The sequence below is a fragment of the Brienomyrus brachyistius genome, chromosome 3 (genome assembly GCF_023856365.1).
Source record: "Brienomyrus brachyistius isolate T26 chromosome 3, BBRACH_0.4, whole genome shotgun sequence".
Lineage (NCBI taxonomy): Eukaryota > Metazoa > Chordata > Actinopteri > Osteoglossiformes > Mormyridae > Brienomyrus > Brienomyrus brachyistius.
In genome coordinates, this window is record NC_064535.1 from 32,248,428 (window position 1) to 32,271,748 (window position 23,321).

The 23,321-nt window shown below is 42.6% G+C and overlaps 1 protein-coding gene across 1 annotated transcript in view; it reads right to left on the reverse strand.

Moving 5' to 3' along the window:
• The window catches only part of kcnq1.2 (potassium voltage-gated channel, KQT-like subfamily, member 1.2), a 117,919-nt gene that overhangs the window by 26,739 nt on the left and 67,859 nt on the right, over positions 1–23,321 (reverse strand). Inside the window, exons 16-19 of the mRNA XM_049007882.1 lie at positions 6,617–6,692; positions 6,038–6,132; positions 4,084–4,124; positions 3,928–3,989 (exon numbers count right to left, since the gene is read on the reverse strand). Coding sequence (XP_048863839.1) covers positions 3,928–3,989; positions 4,084–4,124; positions 6,038–6,132; positions 6,617–6,692 — 274 coding nt within the window. The remainder of the gene's footprint in view (positions 1–3,927; positions 3,990–4,083; positions 4,125–6,037; positions 6,133–6,616; positions 6,693–23,321) is intronic.

Genomic DNA, 23,321 nt, shown 5'->3' on the forward strand with positions numbered 1-23,321 from the left:
ACGCACCAGTGAGATAGCTACTGGCCTGATTCTGCCTGCACCCCTTTAGAAAGCTCCAGGGTTTCATTTCTCCATCGCGTCACTTGCCATCGATTCCTGACAAAAGCAGAGAAGTACCTCTGGAATTTTCTCCGGTCACATACAGAGGACATGTCTTTTACTACACTCTAGACGATAGGTAGACAATGACAGCCTGAGCATGAAAGATCTTTATGCTATCTGTAGATCTTAATATTAGTTCAAAAAATATTTATGAATCAAGTGTTTCTTTCTGCTGCTTTTTTTGATCATTCATAATGCATTTGAGTTTACTAGTAGTGACATGAAATGAACAAAAAAAGTCATGGGTACCATCTTGAGTTTCACACACTTCCTGTGTCTGTCACATTCTATGCCAATCCCAAGGCCTTCTGGGAAGGAGGAAGACCAATGGACAAGGGAACTGCACCTATGGCCGGGTGAAGGTGAAATCTGTCAATGCTCATTCGGCAGGTGAGTCAAAACTCTTCAACAAACCACATGAAAAGGAACACTACAACTTTTAACTGTGGTGCCTAATACCAGCATTGTTTCCAATGAGAGACCCAAATCAACTGATATCAAGCATGGTCTCGAGAGATCTGAAATAAACAGATCTTAAAAAAACATTCCTACTTTGCCCTGTACAGTCACCATTTTATACAAGCTTCTTCTACACTGTACACCACCTTGACTGGTTATGAGATGTAAACAGGGCTTTATTCCATGTTCCTTTTTGATCCCACAGTGGGCCCTGAGACACACATCAACAGAAATTTTTAAGAAATGAAGAATCCAACATAGTTTCAGCCAGAGATTAACTGCAGTGATAAATGAGGAGAATGTGAGGTTTAAAATCTGACGTTCAAGGTGCCTAGTGAATATAAGCCTCCATGCGATTGTGTTTCAGCTCTAATTCAGGCCAAAGGACTCACAAATGATGCACAGTATACAGGGGATTAAGATTAATGGCTGGTATCTGCTTTCCCACCACACAGAGCCTCAGTGTGGCCACCAAAAGAAATAGGCACTATACCCAGGATCTAATTAGTGTAAAGAGGCGGCGTCTTCTGTCCGTCCCCTTAACATTCCCACCAGCAAAACTCAGTCTCACCAAGCTACAAAAAGCCCTAATTACAGAAGCCAGTTCCCCTCTTTGAGTGGAAAATTGTTTGAGTTGACTCTGCTGCCACTCGGTCTGCACGGGGTAAGCACTCAAATATAGGCGTGTCTTTGCCATCCTGTACGGTAGCTCCAACAGAATGTTCCAATTGTGTGGTTTTCCAGGAAACATTCTGGTGAAAGGGACTCACAGTGCCAGGGACACTCGTCAATCGGCATTTTACTCTTTGATATGCCGGATCTTTGACAGTGAATGGGTCCTTAACACTAACTCAGCAATTTTGAACAGTCATTTTTATTTCAGCTTTTTCAGCCCAGAACTACCTTGATATATTCTTTTTAGCTTCTTTAATTTGGCTTCTTTTTAGGTTTACTGATGACAAGGAAAATGTCCCTTTATTTTACGTACTTAAAATATGGATCACATATTGAAATATTCTTTGCCGATTTTATTTATTCCATTGTGATTAAAAACCGAAAAATTAAAAATCATTGCATTTACTCTGACAAAATACCTGTCTGTGTTCAACAAACATTGTGTAAATATGAGTACAGAATCAGGGTGGGACACTCAGCTGTGTCTACAAATTACTAGGCAGTACCTTCTTCCTTAACAATATCCACTGGGATTTAGCATTCCTAGTGTGCATTTCTAGTGTGTACTTTAATCCGTGGATGCTACGCTTGACAATGGTAGGTTATACAAACTGCTTTACAATGCATCATTTATACACCATCAATTAGCCTGTCTCTGACTGCTCCACTTATTCATTTCCTCGTCCTTCCATGCTTTACGACAGGGGGATAATGTCTGTCTGTAATCCATCTCAATGAAGCTCCCGTGCAGTGCATTTAGGTCAGACCCCCATTGTCGGTCTGCAAAACAGAAGTAGGGCTAGCGTTTCGTGTACATGTGAATTTCTGAATCAGTCACTGTTCCACAGTGTACTGGACAGAGACACTAAGAAGGCATTATGCATGACACCACACAGAAATGCCAGACAATAAAAGATGAATTTGTCTTGAGGAGAGAATGAAACTGAAAAAAAGAAGCCAAATAACAACCACCATTAGGCACTTGTGAATGGCGCTCTCACAATAGAGGGCAAAGTACCTTGGCTGGGCCCAATGACATGCAAATGTAGGGGACCTAGGAGAAGTATGATGGGGAGATGCATTCAGCCCTGACCTATATAATCCAGATCACTTTATGTCCTCCTGTGGTCTGACAGGTTCTTCCTAATAACCCTGACTTTATTCACTGTTCTTGGTCTTGTGGCCAGTGGTGGCAGCTCCACTGAGGAACACCTATCAAATCGCACGGATGGATTAGGATAGAACATCTTGCTCTCAATCTTGCCCTGAGTGTCTGGTGAAAGATGCTTCAGCACAGGCTTCCAGCACAGCAGGAGTTCCCTTTTTTTCATAAATATCAGTTTCTCCACTATTTTAGGCTCTTCTTGGCAAATTTGTTGCCAGTCTTTTGGAGTTTTGTGGGACAATTACAAGTTTTCCATTGCTTCCCGATCAAATTATGTTCAGGAATTTGAATAGGCCACTCAATGACATTCACACTCACTTTACATTCTTTTATAGTAAGAATATGGTAAGAGGGGAATAAGGATTAAAGAATGAACATAGTCTGGCAGCACCTGAAACTCTGAACAACAGTGAAATTTGGGTTCAAACATCTGCTGCCTGCAAAGTTCTGAAACCACAGGGGCTTCCACCTCTGAAATTAGCAGGTGCCCAACTAGTAAATCATCTTAACAGCCCCTATCACAGGTGCCGACACAAGGGCAACGGGTAAGCAGTAATCCGTGTGCTGGCGGGTTCTTTGTTTCTTCCTCAGTCAACATTAAGTTAATGAGGTTACTATCTATTAGGTCACATTAGTAACATTTCCTTGCAGACATGCATCATGGGTAATAGCTGTCCTTTGGGCATTTCAGAAGTGTTTGCAGGTATGGGTTCGTGAAAGAGAGAGAGACCGTAAACAACAGGCAGTGCAGAGAAGACCGTAGACAAGATGAAAAAATACTTTCTGGTATTCAAAACTTGCAGAAGCAGCTATATGTGATGTCATCATGTAAACAGAGGAATGTGTGTCATTGTTTTGGTGTAAAATCACTAAGACCAGAGCAGCGACAGGGGGAAGACTCAGAGGACTCCATGAGGAGAGTCAGAGGGACAGTGACGAGCACCTCTGACTGGGATGACTCCATGTCGTTTTGTTCAGTAGAACGGTCCGTTATACTTAGTCACCTTTGTGTGCTTTGAGTCAGACTTAATATATTTGATATTAAATCATTTTTAGCCAGGAAAGCGTCTCCCGGTTTTAGTGTCTGTTGTGCTTTGGGCTCTGCATGACCTGGACGTCCATTTAAATCAGAAAGTCTACAATACTGTGACTCATGAAGGAACTGTGTCAATATGTTTCATTCATTTCCCTCCTGCAGTATATCCCCTTTCTTGTGGCATAAAAATCTGTTTTGACTGTCTTTCGTAGAACAATGTAATGCAGCCTGTCATAGACAAAACAATAGAACGACTAAGCAAAGCCGGGGAAGTCTGTAACACCTTGCTTGTCAAGTAAGAGGCAGAGATTAGAGAGATTTCAGTCAAAAGATAATGTTATTGTTGAGTGCAAGGAGGGAATTTGTCTGTTTGATCTGGAGATGTGCTGTGCGGAACAGCAACACGTACTGCATGAGAGATAAAATCACTGCTTCTGCTCCTCTTTAGATCTGTCCAGTCAGAAGGCTAGGAGAGGCACTTTTTACTTACCTTATCCTCCAATCGGTTCAGTCTGGCTCCAACAGTGTAGTACTCTTTGTCTACACCTTTTTCTGCAAAAAGTAAAATATAAGTGGGTCATGGAATGTGCTTTAGAGAACCCAATTTGCCAGACGCAGACTGATTAGGCCTCAGCTGTTGCTTTACCTGGCAGAAACATTCCTGGTTTTCCTATAGTGTGATCCAATCTGTAAGAAAGGGGGGAAAGCAAGAAAACGCTGTGGTCATCAGCTAAACACACCCTTGAAAGTCTATGGCTGCTGCTTGTGGACTGATCTCTTGTCATCCACAGGGAAAGATGGTGAATTGGAAGATACTGATATACTGAGCAAGTCTGACTGGATGTGTTGAGAACTTGGACATTAGTTACATGAGTAGAATGTGAGATCCTATATAACCGTTATAGGCACTATAGTTAATAAAACACACATTGAAAATACATTTAGTTTGTCTTTCCCTTATCTCAAATTCTTATATAAAATTAGATTGCATGTTTTTCTCCAAGCTGAGTAAATTCAATCCCTCTGACATTCATCCTTCTACATAGGTGTAGCCTTTCCCTGCCCCAAGACCTATTGTGTTTTCTTAATTTCCTCATTTTGATGCCAAAACTCATCATCCCACAATTTTATTGTAGTTCTTTATTTCGTGTAGTTTTATTACAGTATATAAGTATATAATCCTTCCACTTACACCCAAAATCTATTTTTAGCTACACACCTGCTATAAACTATAGCTATATACCCCAACACTACATTATTCTTGTTAAGGAAGTTCTCCATGGCCAGAAGGTTTGTTTCTTTTCCTGTACTGCTCCATCGTCTGTACCTGTCTTCCACAGAAACCCACATCACTTTCTTCTAATAGTATTATATAATAACCCCCCCACTACTATAAAATGCAAAATGACAGCAAGATGTAGAAATTAAATTAAGACTAACTAATCAGTTGATCACCTCTGTTTTAATTAATTACGTCACACAGCTGAGGAATTGAGGAATACAAAGAGCTGTAGAATATCAACATAAAACATCAATTTTGAATGGATGACCGTGCAAAAATTAAAAGATAAATGCCTGCTACTTGTGTAATTATGGTTTTCTTTCTTTTAATATGTATACTATAAATCTTCCAAAGAGCAAATCTCATAAATGCTGAAATTAAAAAAATACTGTTCTGAAAGATTGTACGAGGACAGAGCACATGTCCTGCCCCGATCGTCCGCTCCTTCCGAGTGCCACGCCCTCCTCGTGAGCCTCGTGTGGCATCCCGTGTCATCAGCTGCTTCTGGTCATTAGTCCTCTGTAGGACTAATTTAGTCCGCGTTTCAGTTTGTTTCCCCAGTCCGGTCATTGTATTGTCAGTCTGCATTTGCCTGCAATTAAACCCCGTGTTTTCCCCCATTCCTGGGGTCCTGCGCTTCTGTCTGCGCTCCGGGTGCCTTTGTACATGACAGCACATAACCAATCAAGGATTACAATGTAAAATGACTTCAGCTGAAGCCGTTCTGTGACACTGATGACTCCTCGTGCAAAGAGCAGGATAAATACTCAGTGAATTTCACAGCTTGTCGCACAAGAGATAGAGCTGGAATAACAAATCATTGCGGTACATTCAAACATGGCTCAACGAAAATCACAAGATGATTTGTAGCAGAAATAAATGCTTTGAGATGAAGGTGGATCAGAAAAAACAGGCAATAAAAAAGGGAAACAGTTAATCTGCTTTTGAGATTCATCAGTTCAGTTATTCAATTCAGGCCTAAGGCTCAGATCAGGACACCTCTGTAGAAGCAGTAACGAACTTGGCCTACAGCACAGAGGAGACACTTTCAACAGTGAGTCACTTCCTTAGTTACTACTGCCAGCAGCCAGCTGCATGCGGGCGAAACCAAATGAGCTCCCCACTCCATTCTTCCAGTAACTGTGGACCCTCCTTTCCCCATCTGCCTTACAGATCTGAGCAGGAGTAGTGAAATGCAAGTTCAGAGGTACTCATTGGCTTCCCTCACAAGAGATGAAATGCCTAATTGATGCTCTCCTCGATAGTCTTCCTCAGTTCAGCAATGAGGCATCTCATCGCCGTGACATCAGACCCATACCTCCTCTGTAGCTCCTTGATCCGCACCATCATGTTGAGGTGGCCCTGGGAGTACTGCTCGATCACATCCCGCACGTCGTATGGCTTCCGCGCTTGCTGTGGAGACAAGTTGCCAGAAGATCATGGCTGTGTCTCCCATCATTACCATATTTTCCCCATTAACACACCTGATGCAAAGGCATATGTTCATGCAGTCTGCTCTGAGTTTTTAAGAGGACTCTTACTGCTTTTTGAAACTGTAAACCCATAACACTATTCTGTCTTTTACTTCTCTTAGAGGCACCTCTTTTAGAGTTTTTCAAAGTTTGTATTATTAAAAATCCTCCGTAAAATAACATCTTGATACATGTAAACTTTACAAAAAAAAATAAAATAACAGAGTTAAGATATGGTTTAAAATGTATTTGGCTTCTGATGTGTGTGTATCCAATACATGATGATCTTTGATGTCTGACCAGATGGGTCAAGCTCTCCCCAGGTCAGTCAGGGTCCCCAAGTTTAACCGTGAAGATATGGCTACAGTGTCTCTCCCACCCATCCTACTGCACACCCTGTAATCTGAGCCCTTTCCCCGTTATACCTGAAACTTTCGCCTGGCCACAAAGTACTGCATCCTCCTCATGACTCTGACAGCAGACCTGTGGGCGTTAGACAACCTGGAGGAGGTGAGACAAAGTAAGGTAAACTCTGCTTCAGTCAGTCTGGACCCTGCATGCAGGCCACCTTCAGATCCTCTGACACCTTGTCTGGCAGAACATTTATAATAATTTAATATGTGCCTTAGAAATAACATTTGTAAACTGCGCATGTAAGGACATACAAGTGTGGTAACATGGTGGCTCAGTGGATAGAGCTGTTGCCTCAAGCATTCTGAGTTCTGATCCCACCACTGCTTTGTCTGTGTTGAGATTTTACACATCCTCTCCTCCTGTTCCTGTGGTTTGCTCTGCGGACTCTGGCTTCCACCCACAGTCCAAAGACATACCATAGCCGGTGTCTTGACATTGGCCAAAAAGTAAGACAGCTTTTTTGTGATCTCTGCGATGGACTAGCATCCTGTCCTGGGTGTTCCCGAGCTTCATGTCCTGAACTGCTCGGGATGGGCTCTAGGCTTAAAGGGCAAGAATTTGTAAACATGTCTGGTTTAAAGATCATATTTTAGTAGTAGGAAATGCTCTTCCATCATCATTTCTTACAGTGGTGGTGGTGTGTGAAGCTCAGCGCTATGCCTGTGATCAGAACGTCATCGGTTCCTATCTGGTGGTCAGCAGAGGGTTTTTTCCACCAGGAACTTGAGCAAGGCCCTTAACCCCAATTGTTCCAAGGACTCACTAACCCTGCTTTCTCAACTGTATGTCTCTTTGGACAATGGCATTTAACAAGCAAATGTATGGATGGATGGATGGATGGATGGATGGATGGATGGATGTCCTATTCTTGGTGATTAATGAGATTCATCTCACTATCATTTCTATTATTTTTTCTGCCCTTTCAATAACAGCTGTCAGTATAAAACGTAATGCAAAATCATTGAGCTGAATGTCATATCTTTACACTGTTTAAAGTGGTACATTGCACTGTCCAGCATTTCTCAGACGCAGTACTCTCATCTCCCCGTTTCTCATACACTGCTCACCACTCCACTGACACCTCAACACCAACAAACTGCCAACCGCCAGCTGAACGGAACCACATGTACAAAAAATACTTGGAAAAAACAGTTTATGTTTTCTCTTAACCACCAAAGAGCCCTGCATGACCACATACTTCTAAGTCACACCAGCTCTTGATGGGCTTTTATTTGTTTCAGGGTTAGAAGAGCTGTTTCTGCTTTCTCAGTTTGAAGGGCTACACTTCGTTGGTTCCTTAGCTTGGAGGGCTATGATTGGTTACAGAGTTTAAAGGGCTGTAACTGGTTGATTCCTTAGCTTGAAGGGCTATGATTGGTTATAGAGTTTAGAGGGCTGTAACTGGTTGGTTCCTTAGCTTGGAGGTCTATGATTGGTTACAGAGTTTAGAGGGTTGTAATTAGTCCACTAGTTTTGAGGGCTATTATTGGTTCTGTGATTTGGAAGACTATGTTTTCAGAGACAGAGCATATACCTGTTTTCGAGGGCGGTACCTGGACAGGGGATTGTTCGTTGAAAAAGCCCCTATAAAATCTTATCTCTGTAAATATTACTTTGAGATGCATTATTGTTCTTTATTTGGCCAGACACATCAATGGTTTTCTTTCTTCTAGCTACCTGAAATAATAAGGCCTTATTGAAGTTTTTAATGTGTTTGTCTTTCTACTAGTGCTGACACACATTAACCTATCTACAGACAGATGACTCACACACTACAGATAAAACAAAATCAGGAAGATGGAACCTTACGGTTTGAGTGCACTGTGGCCTGGAGTGCTGGGAGGGGAAGCACAGGTGGGTAAGTGGTGTGGGATATAGGATGAGGAGGTGGATCACTCTGCTTCACAAATAAACAGTGGAAGTTCGTGACCATTCTTTCCTAAAAAGGTTATGACCCATAAGTAACTAAAGGCCTTTTGTTACAAGTTGAGCTACAGAAGGTCACATGCCGTACACATAACGTTGACCTAATAAAGAAACATTCTGTAATTATCTAATGGTAAAAGCAGGGGGGTAAGATCAGGAGCTGCTAAACAAACTCTGAATAATCGCAAAGCGGACAAGCGACAATGAACCCAAAGACCTGCTCAAGGCCACGTATGATGTAAGAAGGGGTCAGGAGTGGATGGAAGTCATAGGATGAAGGGAAAAGGGGGTGTCAGGAAATGAGGTCACTGCTGCCCAACTGCACCTCACGCACTATTAATTGGTCTGGCTCCTTGTACCACGTTAGAAGACGGGCTTGTTTTGACTACAGCACTTTCTAGGTTCTTCCCATTGTGAACTCAACAAGTCAGTCTAGGCCTCAATTAGAGGGGCGGATAAGAGAAGGGTTTAGCTGACAATAACAGAGCCAGGAAACATAAATCATGGATCAAAGAGAGCTTTAATAAACACGCCTTTCCTGTCCCTGGGGAGTGTGACCAAATGTACACAGACTCATTGGACGGCGGTCGGGACAACCACCTCGGGATGACGTGTCACAGCAGACAAAGGAACAAGAGGAGCAATGCCACACGTTGGGGCTGCCATCTCCTCTGTCCCACTTCCCTGAGCTTCCTGTCAAATGATCGACTGTTCTCTGAGACTGGTCAGAGCTACTATCATCCTCCATAGGTGATGCCTCATTCATTTAATATCACATATCTCAAACAGAACTCTGTGGTATATTATTTTGGTCCAAACTGTGCACTGATAACAGATAACAGTGGCTCCTGCAGACTCGTCCTCGAACTCCCCTTCTGTCTAGAACTCAAAACATCACCAATCAACTTGAGAAACCAGAATGCAAATTTCTTCTATAAGTATGATCTTTCACCAAGGAGAATTTCTTAGAGTTCTCTCCTTTCTCAGGTCATTGCTAGCTCCGTCATCCCTGTCAGACCTTCTTCAGAGAAATGTAGCCCACATAGAACTGCAGCTTAAATGGCATGCAGAGTATCTCATGTGAGGATTTTTGAAAGAACTGTTGCTGAAAAAGAATGAATAGTCAGGCAAGATACAGGGTTAATTAAAAATAATTCAATAGTCTGCAAAAGCAGAAAATTGCACAAGTGGTCATAACTTGTAAAGCAACTGCTATCTATCAAGTCAACTCAATCATTACATTTTAACAAAAAAGAGCAAAAGAAGGGAAGGGGAAAAAGAAGACAAGTGCCCGTAAAGTGTAATAAGTTGCAATTCCAGGACCGTTGTGTGTCTGCAAGTTACCAAACCACCAGAAAAATAGATACTGTAAAAGGAGAGGATTGCTGGAAAAAGTTTACTCAGGGTGATGTGTGACAGTTGATCTCTATATAATACTTTCACTATTAGCAGGAAACAAAAATAACCTCGATTAGCATGTCTGCAGTTGTGTACGAAGGCCATAAATGATGAGGTTAACCCTAATAGCGTTGACGCAGCCCCCATACACAGATGACTCAGCAATGGTGCGACTTCATCCAAAGTGATACGCTCATTTTCATGTCAAGGGTGAGAGGAGTCAGAAGCAGAACGCGCTGACAGCGCTCAACATCCAAATGTTTCATCTGAGGCAGATGAACGAGCGCGTCATAGTCTTTAGTTCACTACAGCAAAGAAAAGCGCCCCCCCCCCCCCCCCACCCATGTCTCGTGCTTTTTGACCACAGAACAGGATAATCTGTCGCTTGATTTCTGAATCCCTTGTACATCGCCTGAAACAGTGAGGCAAGCAATCATTCGACACAAAGCAAACACAGACATGGATGGGAGGAAAAGTGAGTGAGTGTGCAAAAAGTGAGAGACACGAAGGCCTGCTAATACACAGCTAAAAGTAGGTGTGGAGGCTGATCAGGTTATAACCTGGGATCCTCTCACAAGAGAAACTGCTAGAAAATGATAAAGAGCGCACAGAGAATACCTTGTCTTCTTTGTGGGACCTGCATGCATTAATCATCGTGGCAAATATGAGGAGCAATGGATTCTCTTCTGGAAAAATCACAGCTAAAAGACTTACAGCAGGGAAGATCACTACAGGGAGTACACCCAGAAATATCTAGAAATAGCTACATGGAATATGATTATGCAATAAAACATAATAAACAAGGTCTGAAGAGATACTGTACCTGGACTGGCTGGATTACTATTACTATTACTTTGTCAGGTGTGATAGAGGTTGTGTCATGTCACTATCATTTTCACCAAGGATCTCAAGTATTGTAAATAGAGTGCAAATTTTTCCCTGGGCTGGGCTCTGAAACTCACAAACAGACATTCACACACAGACAGGATGCTGACACACAAACAGACACACATATACAAACAGGCATAGACACTCATACACATACACAAAGATAATATACAGATATACAGGCTTACAGAGTGACACACAAGCAGACAGCTTGCTCACTCACACACACTTACACACACGTCCTTGCACCAACCCTCAACATCCAGACTGCCGCAGAATCCAAAAGCAGTTCCAGGCGAAGGACCTAGACGGACTGAGGGAGGTGGTGGCGACCTGAGCTCAGTCAGCGGCTTATCGAAGCCAAAGGACAAGTGAGGCGCTGCAGTGAGATGTATAACTCACAGGCTAATAGGATTGTGCTGTTTAGCGGGATTAGGCATGTCACAGAAAGATGCTATTTACTGCGGTTGGGGGGACCACACAGAACCATTGTTTTTCCAAGCAATTTATGGGATTACTCCTCTCCTTAGAAGCGCCTCCATTATCCAGGGTTGCTTTTCACCCCCGTGTGATAATCCTGGCATATGAACCGAGCGTGGGTTCTGGGGGGGGGAGTGGATGAATTCTCTGACTGGGTTGTGAAGAGGTGTTGACCTGCTCAGCTTGTGACATCATTCTTCACCTTTACATAAACCCGAGGTTTTATTCACTCCATTGCTATTCTAATGTCTCGTTCCCAGTTCTGGTTGACTACTATGACCCAAACTTCCAAGGTGGACCCCTCCTGACGTAACGACGGAGGGCCGGTGAAATGGGAGGAGTCACACCTTTTCAAATTGCTGCCAAGGGATCTCTCAGGAAGCCGGACCCCCCCGCCCGGCTGCCTGTAGAGCACCGCTTCTCTGTTGGGGCTGTTAATGGCTTTTCGGCATGTCCTAAACTCACTGCAGGTGGGAGTCCGTCAGCCGTTGTCGCGGAGACATGAGAAAGGGAAGAGGGAAGAAAAAAAGGGTGACAGGACAGCAGGAGCAAACAGGAAGCAAGATGAAAAACAGGAGAAGAAGCACTTAATACTCCTCCTTCCCATTACACGCTCAGATTTGAGGCCAGTGTTGCCATACTCCTGACGCAAGATGGAGGTGTGGGGGGCACACACCGTGAAGCCAATAATCTAATGCAGTGGTTGGCAGACTGAACCTTGGGAAATACCAGGAAAGTAAAAAACAGATACACAAAAACATACTCCGGCCAACCTATTTATAGGACACAGAAGAACATTCCGGTTTCATTGCGCTACCTCATAAACAGGTTCCCATTTGCAATAATAAAGTCCACTGTAACCGGCGCCCTGCTCTGACTCATTGGCGTCTAGGGAAAGTCTGGTGAGAAAATGACGACTATTTACTTCCCAGCCTGCCTTGTATTTCAATACACCTGAGGCTGGTAAAGAGGAGGGGGAGCTGAGGGGGGGGAGTAACAAAGGTCTGCTGGTTCACACAGATTACAAAAAAGGCTTTGGGACTAGCCATCGACAGAGAGCAGACTGGTATTGAACCCACACTCTATAGCTGACGTCTTCCCTACACAGTGTTCTCTCCACATGACGTGTCTTACCTGGCGGGATATTTAACATGCTACATGACCCTGGCTTGGAGACCATCCAGATCTGCTTGTGTCCTCCAGGTGCTCCTCAGGTACAGCCTGGGGCCTTGGGCAGATCATGCTGTCCTAGATGTTGTCGGTTCCTTTGTCTTAGGGATTTAAAATAAGGTGCATAACAAGACAAAAAAACAAGGGCTCTAAAATGTTTTTTGACTGAGAGGACTTCACACCGCATTACAGGTAAACCTCTCATGACCTCTCAGCGTAATGTGTCTCTTCATAGTGTGTAAATCTTGACCAAGAGCAGCCTCTGTATTATTTACCATTGTTTCTTATTTAATCTTATTCATCACCGGCTACTGTACTTATTGTTTTGTGCTTCATATTTTGTTTGGTATTTATTACCTTGATTTATCTGTCACTATGTCTGCAGATGTATATGTGACATTAAAATACTGTGAACCTTAATGGTTGGGATATGCTGTGTGACAAACAGTGAAATGTCACTTTGTAGCGAAACTTCTACAGTTCCCTTGCTGGTGCAGATGAATCGTGCCTCTGAGGATGACTGTTTCTGCCCCTGAATCCATACAGCTGCATGAGGAGAGATGATTTAGAACCCTATCTATCGGAGATAGGGCAATGCAGCCATATACACACTGCCCACATCACAGTCTCCACGGCGATGGAAGGAGGCAGGGTTAGAGGTTGGAGGGAAAACCTTGTGATGAAATGGGGAAATTCTGTGTAAACTATAGCATAAATCCCAGTGGGGGGGGGGGATCCAGTTACAATTCGCTGTTGTTCTTCAAAAGACAAAGTTGTGGAACAGCAGGGAGAACATGTTGCAAAAGTGTTGTACAAACTGCTAGTGGAGTATTTCATACTCCATGCCAAAAAACAACATATTCAGTACCAGTTAAAATAAGCAGATCAGGTTTGCTGCTTCTGATTTGTTCCCAGTCAAATAAATGGAGAAAAGTCTTAAATGACCTTAAAATCAGACTTTCAGATAAATAATCCGATTTCATGCTAAAATCAAACCAAATGGTCAAAATTCAGGAAAAGGCTAAATGAAAGGGATGTTACAGGGCTCTTTCGGGTTACAAATGATGCATCTCAGAAATGACTTTATCTCAGAAACGTCTGTTCTCTCTGAGAGGAGCCACTGAGAAGTCAGGGATCAGAGTCCACAGCCCAGATAAAACCATGCACACACACCAAAGGACGTAGAGGGGGGCAGCAATGGCAGCCTGTCAAGCTCAAATACAAAAATAAATAAGAAAAATTACTGAAACGGGCCTCTGACCTCTGACCTTTAACATCACACCCGTTCCACAAGAAACATATAAGGCAAACATATTTAAGTAACATATTTAAGTATTTAACGGGGCACAAATAATATAGTATTATGCTATTACTTATCTATTAATTAACCACAAACTAAGTTTAAATTACATACTGATCTCATGTGAATACATCATTAATGAATCGTGATGCATGTTTTATCTCAAGCAGTTACTATAATTGTTACTATATCCGTTAATTCTGTAAACCATTGTGGACTACTGAAGGAACAAGTAATGAATAACAAGTAAAATACTGATCTCATGTTTGTTCATCATTAATGAATTATGACACATTATTTCAAGTAGTCTATATTTGTTCATGATTTGTCCATGATTTGTGTTTTAGTAGTAACTGAGTTGTTACTAAGTATTTATGCCTCGTCAAGTAAGGTGTTACCAATATTCAATTATGTGCCTCTCTTTTATGTTGTTTCCTAGCTGGCTGAACAGATTCCCGGCCTCAGGCTAAACTGTACAGTCATACAACGCAGGCAACTTCATGGAAGCGAAAGCTTGCAAGCCAGTGAGGGCATCCGAACTTGCCTTCCACCTTAGGTTGCTAAGAAACTGCATCCACAGACGCAGCCTGAAGCACTTACGTGACTCCTGGGAGTCAATGACAGGATGCTGCCAGAATGAGCTCTATTTTCAAGCACTGATGGCTTAACTTCACTGTTAACATTAGCTTTTCCCACAACACAGCAAAAGCAGGGAGGGGGCAGCTGGAGAATCACACTTTGCCATTGCAACACTTTTGCTTTGGAACAGCCTACCATGGGCATCGCTGCCATTAAATCTGAGGGGGACGTGTCCCCCTCACATTTCATAATTATTCATTTGGACCCCCCCACATTTAACATAAAACATTAGTTTTATGCCAGTGTGTCCCCCCCCCCCCCCCACATTCAAAATGCTTCTGACGCCCCTGCAGTGTACCCATCCATATTAGCGGTGCCTCCTCAGTTTCTGATTTTTAAATTAAACTGAAAACTCATTTTTATTCTTTAGCATTTAAAGAAACTTGGGAATATTTGGAGCGGGCCCTTTACGTTATGTAATGTGTGTTTCTGTATTCTATTTTATATTACTTTATTTTATTTTTAATACTTTGTATAGCACTTTGGTTCATGAAGGTTGTTTTAAAAGTGCTTTATAAATAGAGTTCACTTATAAATATAGAGTTTACTTATAAATAGATTTACTGTTGGACAGCATGTTAGCAAAGCTGCTTGAGGCTTTAGCCACATCCCCAGCACAGCAAACATATCAAGCACTGGCACTGACCAAAAGAGCGTGTCTTGCTACTCAGACATTTCACAGCTTGCTATTGTACGATGCTAATCGATGTCTTTGACCTATGAGGCACCAGCCTAGCCACAGCTGACACCAGATCAGATCTGTTGATTTGGAACTGCTCGTTTCAGCTTTGGCTACCTGTTAGCAAATCAGGTCTGAAATCAGGCAGCTTCCTGTGCATGCAATCCTCCAGACACTCAGTTGAAGGAGATCCATCTCATTGACATTCCACCAGCCTGCACACTCACATTTCCGTCAGATAAACTCTTTAGGGCGGGGTATGATAAGGATATGGTATAACCATATACACACTATCATCATGAACTCAGTGACATCGTAACACACACTAACCTCACAGTATACACATAATCACACAAATACATCTTCACACACATACAAATCTCATCATACACACAATCACACATACACAGACCCTATCACATCAGACCTTATCACAAGTGCAGAACTAGGCAGGCTGTGAATGTCCCAGGGAAGTGGGCCTCACTGCTCTTACTCTGCCCCCCACACCGAGGGCCCGCCCCCAGAACCCAGCGCCCGCCTCCAGCACCCAGCGCCCGCCCCCAGGTCTTAGCACCTGGTCTGCTTTCCTGTGTTTTCCTCAGGTTATTTCTCATTTCCGTTCATCTTTGATGTTTCACAAAACTCCTCTGAAGTCCCTGTTCCCTCCTCCCTTCCCTATGTCACATGGTCTGCTGTTCTGCCCCAAGAGAGTCTTACACCTGGCCTTTAGTTGGTGTTAAAATTGTAGAAATGATTGAGAACACTCCAGCAGTCGCAGGGGTAGAAACCAAGAGAGGTGATCCTTACTCAGATGGGCTATTAAAGGCTACCTGTTACTGAGGGCAACTGTCTGACAGCAGATTGACTGTAAGGCCATCGGGACACAGCCGCTATCTGCTGATTAACGGAATAAAAGTAGGGAGGGATACTGTTACAGAGAGTATGCTGATCTCTGATGCTGGCTCAAGCACATGTGGTAGTCAGAGCTGGTGTTCCCTTTGTTCTTTATTTTATTTGCATATTCCTCCAGCTTCCAATCACAGCAAAGGCTTCAAAGGACACCAGCACCTTCAAAAAGACCCACAGGAAACCAGGAGACATTGAAAAGGAAACAGTTACAAACAGGCCCTAGTGCCACAGTTAGACCTGTACACAGTGCCCCAGTCTCACTGTTAGGCCAATCCAAAGTGCCTTGTTCTCACTCTGGGGCTTGTCCATAGTGCCTTGGTGTCAATACTGGGGAGGCACTTACAACGATAGCTTGCTGATTTTTTTACCATAAGCACTGCCACTAACATGGGAGTTATGCGTAAGTGTAGAAAAAGAGATGTTGCAGAGCAAAAATTGAGCAGATGGAATTGTTTTTATACCCCAATTACATTTAATCCATCAATTTTCTTTTTGCTTGCATCTCCAATTTTATCGCTAACCAATATATCTTTGTGTGGTTATATATCGCTGGTGGCACCGGTGAAATTTCCTATCGCTTATTAGCAGGATAATTTCACATGGTTTTTTATTCTGTGGAAAACGAAAGATCAATCTGGTCATAGTACTTGTTGTGTGGTATTATTATAGCGACACACAAAAGTTCTAGGTAACACAACCCAGGGACTTGTTAACCAGGACCAGGTTCCAGAACTTCAGTGTGAAAGCGCCTACTGTAGACTCGTCCATAATACCCCAGTCTCACTGGTAAACCCATCCACAGAGCCCTAGTCTAACTCTCAGACCCATCCATAGTGGCCTAGTCTCACCAATCAGCCCAGTCACAGTGTGACACTATGTACACAACTAAATCCATCTACACTAACCTAAGCTCACTGGTAGGTCCACTACAGCCTCTCCCTCACACTGTTAGCCCAGCCCAAAGAAAATCACAGGTTACTACAATAAAGGGAGGAAGTATGACAATGTGAAAGGGAGCGAGAGAGACTGAAAGAAGCGGAAGGCAAACTGAATGGGTAGCTTTGTCTTTCATTGTTTATCTGGCCATGCAGGTAGGTGACCTTTAACGTGATGTGTGACACGGGTGTGCATCATGGAACACAGGGAACTGCACGACAGAAAATTCTACCAGGCAGCTGGACTTGCCATTTCCACATTTCTCCATCTGGCCCAAAGCCTATGAATTAAAAACATATGATTAAGACCTTTAATCTTTTAGCAGTAATCTGAAAGTATGAGAAACACGCATGTAACTCTGTGGCAATAACTTCCCTGCCTTCCATTCACCAGTCCCTGTTTTTTGTGGATCAGTACATCATTCTGAAGTGTCCTCCACCATTCCTCAATCTGGTGAGTATACCCAGAGAGATCAGCTATGTTTGATGTACAGTACAGGGACCAACTATTGAGGTACCGGTCAGTCGGCCCTGGTTCTGACCCACCACAGGTTGCAGTTGAGCAGGCATGTTGAAGAGGACCGTGGATTCCCTCTGACCCATGGTTTCACATACTGTACAAGGAGGGTTGGGGGGTTAGGGGATGGGGCACAACAGTTACAACTGGCATTTGTATTTTCACTAACAATTCCTGGAAGTGATTATTCACTTTTTAAGTACCAGGGATAATGGTACTTCAGATTTTACTATCATATTTTAATGGGTAATTAATGGGCTTAAATTACTGCAGACAATAAACCTCCAGAGCCAACTGAACCATTTTCATTAGGAGAAACAGGACTTCCTGTAGATAAAACAACACATCACTATTTGTTTCCCCTGTGGGCTATAAAGGTTAGTAAAATAACTTCCTTAGTATATTCTCTGAAAGTAAAAGGAGATTACAACAGATTTAGCCAGTTTTAATGTATTTGTTTTTGCCTTGCAATAAAAGGATTCTTTTTGTGAAAATAAAAATATGGCAAAATATCTGAAACAAACGTGAAAACGCACCTGGCACCAGGCTAAATGTGAACCTGCAGTTACTACATGGCTCAGCTCAACATCATGAACCTTCCTCCACCTGGGAGAGACTTAAACATGACTTAGACTCTTTACCCTTGGGCAGGTTAACCTGTAAGAGCAGCTTTGGACGCCATGTGTAAAGCGGAAATACAGCAGCGAACCAGGAAACAGGGGCTCTCTCACACAGCACAGCTGTTTGTCTTCATCTCACTAGTTTTAGGTCAAGAACTGAAGCCTGGCATCAAAGACGAGGAAGTGAGCTTCCTGAAAACAAGAAGGCAAATCCCCCCCCGAGCCCCCCTACCACCTGACTGGTCTAACGGGGTCAGATAACACATACAACAGAGGAGGCACATCCTGTTAGTCACTTTGGGGCTTTCTTATGGGCTCCCAACTACGACACCTCTCTGTGGGGACTCTCCCAATGTGGCTGTGTTTTTTGGAAAAGCCCTTTCCTGTGCAGGTAGCACTAAGGGTAGCACTGTGGCTTCACAACACCTCAGTCGTTGGTTTGATTCCCACCCGCCAACTCTGAATGTATGTGCAAGCTTGCCTGTTCTCCCCCATGTCTCTGGGTATTCTGGTCTCCTTGCACAGTCTTGCTCACACTGTATGTTGTTGTGACTATTTCATTGGGGGGACCAAATTTCCCCAGAATGTGATATAAACCCGTAACTTTTTACCCGGTGAAGACATTTTTGAGGTTCCCACAAGAGAAAACTCACTTTTATAAAAATTTGTGAATGTAATGAAAAAATGTAATATGTCAAAAGTCTTGTATTTTGTTTGGTTAATTATGGTTAAGGACAGGGTTGGATATGGGTTAAGGTTATAGTTGGGATTAGGGTTATGCTCATAGAAATGAATGGAGAGTCACCACAAAAGTTATACAGTATTTACCTAATTTGTGTGTGTGTGTGTTTTGTGATGGACCAGCATCCCATCCATGGTGGTCCCTAGGCTTGTCCTAACTGGGTGGGATCACTATGCCTTTGTTCTGGGTAACTACTCATGGAACATGGGTAGATATTGTTGAATTTTGATGATCCACTAAACACAACAGTAGAACTCTATACTGAATGTACCTGTTCTGATGAATATAATAAGTAACATCAATTTTAAAACTTGTGTGTGTATGACAGTCAAAAACTAGTATCCTGGAACTACGCTTTATCTTCTCATACCACCAAGGGTCAGGGTGACAATTTAATATTAAATCAGAATTAAGACAGTGTGCTGAGAAGCAGGGTAACATGGTGGCTCAGTGAGTAGTTCTAATGCCTAACAACTCCAGGGAAGGCAGTTGGAATCTTGTATGTGTGGAGTTTCTGTGTTCTCCCCATCCTAGACCAGTGCCCTATGCTGCATAAGACAGCCAAACCCTTCCCAGAATAAGGATTTGGAGGGTGGACATTTCAAAACGGTGAACATCTTATTTGATGGAACAGAATCAGAAATGATTTAGCAGGTGATGACACTGAGATCTATCAATTACCCACAATTCTGCATATGGAAAGGAATACGTTTTGAAGACACTACAGGCTAGCACTGCGCTGGATCTCACCATGTACACCAATCAGCTATAACATTAAAATCACCTGCCTAATATTGTGTATGTGCCCCTCGTGCCACCACAATCAGCTTGGAACCTTCGAGGCATGGACTCCACAAGATCTCTGAAGGTGTTCTGTGGTATCTGGCACCAAGATGGTAGTAGCAGACCCTTTAAGTTCTGGAGGTTTCCATACACTGGACGTCTTTGTCCAATACATCCCAGCAATGCTAGATAGGATTGAGATTTGGGAAATTTGAAGGCCAAGTGAACACCTTTTTTCGAGTACCTCAAACCATTCCTGAACAACCATTGCAGTGTGAAAAAGACCATTGCCATCAGGGTATACTGGTGTCATTAGGGTTAAAGATAATTCAGATATGAACGCAACAATTTCAATTCAAACAAGGAAATGGAATTGGAATTCAACAACAACTACAGGAAAATTAATTGGAATTGAGTTTGAGTGGGTGGCATGGTGGTGCAGTGGTTAGCACTGTTGCCTTACATCTTTGGGACCCGGGTTCGAGTCTCCGCCTGGGTTATGTGTCTGGAGTTTGCATGTTCTCCCAATGTCGTCGTGGGGTTTCCTCTGGGTACTCCGGTTTCCCGCCACAGTCCAAAGACATGCCGAGGCTAATTGGAGTTGCTAAATTGTCCATAAGAGTATGTGTGTGTGACTGAATGGCGTGTGCCCTGTGATGGGCTGGCCCCCCATCCTGGGTTGTTCCCTGCCTCGTGCCCATAGCTTCCAGGATAAGCTCTAGACCCCCCGTGACCCAGTAGGATAGGCAGTTTGGAAAATGGATGGATGAATTTGAGTTTCAAGAAGTGGAATTCAATTTAATGATATTCTACTTTATTCCATTTATTGTTACACCTGAGCATTTATTTGAGATAACAATTAGTGACATATATTTTAAGCTTTCAATACTTATGGTGCCTTACATATACCAGGTGATGCATGAAAAATAGTTTATGAAATGTAAATTAAATAAAACTGAGAGATTTGAATTACCAATTGATGAATCATGAATAAGCAGTGTGTATATATATATATATATATATATATATATATATATATATATATATATATATATATATATATATAGTAAGGAAATTTCTGTTTGGTTTGGTTCTGTTTGGTTCTATTTCTTTGTTGTGACAACAAACCATGGGTCAGAGGGCATTCTTGGCTCTTATACCATTGGAAAGCCTTTTTATTCCCCTTTTAAATGGTGCCACATTTGGAAGGAAAAAGCATTTGTGGACTGAGCAGCAGAGGTTGCGCCCATGAAAAACTTGCCAAATCTTCTCTGCCGAGGTCAAACGGCTGATTCTGCCACTGACTCTTGTTTGGTGTCGTTTAGTGGACTGGATGATTGAAGTCTGAATAAATAAGACATATTGGCAATTTAACAATTTATTAATTTACCAAACAGGAGCCGTAGTAGTGTGTAGAAGAACTATACACAGCTACAGCAGCTTGGCACCTCCTCCTCATGCTTGTCGCCAGTTTGATGCTGCGAGGTGGCATCCTTTTCTTCGACCAGCATTTGTCGCAAGTCAGCCATTGTGGTTGTGTTGGTCACTCTGGCTTGAACAGCACACCCCAGCTGATCCCACAAGTGATCTCCACCCATGCACCCATCAAATTTAAATCTTGGGTCCAACTGAAACCACATCATACTTTCAAACTTAGTCAGCCATTTCTCAATCAAGGATTTTATGGTTGTGACCATTGTACTTGGTATGACTGTTGGTGCGGCATGCCGAAAACCTCTGACACATGGAAGAACATAACTTGTAATTACGACTTCATCAGCCTGATATTTATCTGTTGTTTCATCCAAAGGCTCAAGGGTTTGAGTTCATCTCTTATACATTGAACAGGGGCTTGCAGTTCTGACAACATATGTGAGGTATCATATGAAAAACCCTCATCATTTTCAACTGGCGGTTCCATCTTGTTGCATTTGAAGCTAGGAACTTTGTATAAGCTTCAGCAATTTCCACTGCCTTTGTTGTTTTCTGGCAAAATGATGTGAGTCTCTGTAATGCATAACATGTGAATCATACATTACTCTTGTATTGGTTTCAGGCTTATTTGTATGTGTACATTACATATTATGAATAACAATTTAGAAAATAAAGTCAAATTATCTAAGTGGAATTTTGTGGAATCTATTTCAATTCAGTTCTGTTTCCTGACATTCTAATTTATTTCCAATTCCACTTCCCGCCAGCTGCATGCCAATCTAATTACAATTCCAATTCCAGGAATTGAACTGGAGTTTACCAGGCATTCATAATTCATTAAATGAATGGGCCCAACCCTGGTTGCCATGAAGAAGTGTACTTGGCCTGCAAAAATGTTTAGGTAGGTGTCAAGGTAACTTCCACATGAATGCCAGCAACCAAGGTTTCCCAGCAGAACATTGCCCAGTGCTTTACACTGCCTCGGGTATACTCATTTACACTTTACATGCACCCAATAGTCCACATGATGTAACAATAAAACTTGACTTATCAGACAAAGCGACCATCTTCCATTACTCCATGGTCTAGTTCTGATGCTCACGTGCTCATGTTTAGGCATTTTCAGTGGTAGACAGGAATCAGCATAGGCACTCTGACTGGTCTGTGGCTATGCAGCCCCATTCGCAGCAAGCTGCAATGCGTTGTGTGTTCTGGAACCTTTCTATCATAACCAGCATGACCTTTTTCAACAAATTGTGCTACAGTAGCTCTCTTAAGGGGCCAGACCAGACGGGCTAGCCCTCATCCCCAACATACATCAGTGAGCCTTGGCTGTCCATTACCCTGTCGCCAGTTCACTGGTTGGCCTTCCTTGGACCACTTTTGGTAGTTATTGATCACTGCATACTAGGACCACCCCACAAGACCTACTGTTTTGGAGATCCTCGGATCCATTTAGCCATAACAATTATTCCAAGTTGCTCAGATCTTTGCACTTGCCCATTTTCCCTGCTTCCAACACATCAGCTTCAAGAAGTGATTGCTCACTTGCCGAATATATAATGGCACCCTAGGCAGGTACCATTGTAATGAGATCAGCAATATTACTCACTTCACCTTTAAATGTTATGGCTGATTGGTGTGTATGTATGGCTCTTTTCTTTAACATCTAAGTACTCATGAGTGCTTTGAATTCGGTGGAATTGTGGGAACTAATTCTAGCTCATTTGTCCTGTGACAATCTTAATTAAACAGGCAGTCAACTGGTGATGAAACTGACCTTCACTCACCTGAGAAGGTGCCAAAGTGTTCAAGGCCACAAGAAAGCCATTGCGTCAGATTCCCCAGACCGATGCCAGGGGTGGGGATTATGAAGTCAATCGTTCACGTTGCTAACATATTATCTGCTGCGGCTAACGTCATGCACACTCTGGCAGCTGAAGGTCAGTAACAATCTGTACTTTTTAAAGATATAAGATTTGTCAATAACAATAACTTAATTTTAAGGAGACTGTGTAGCTCCGAATTTCTATTCTAGATCTTTTTATATTGTTAACTTACGAAAGATGTTCAACCCAGTGATCAAGCAATGCTTACATAATGTGTTATATACTTATTAAACATTGTCAGATGTACAATCTCTCACTTATAATGGGAAAGTATTTTGTCAAGCACTGGGAGGGGCATAAGAACTGGGTGGGGGGGTGTGCCCCCCAAAATTTTATTTGGATCCCCCCAATTACTATACCATTGTATTTAAGTTTTTAAAGTGTGTCCTACACTGTGGAATACAGGG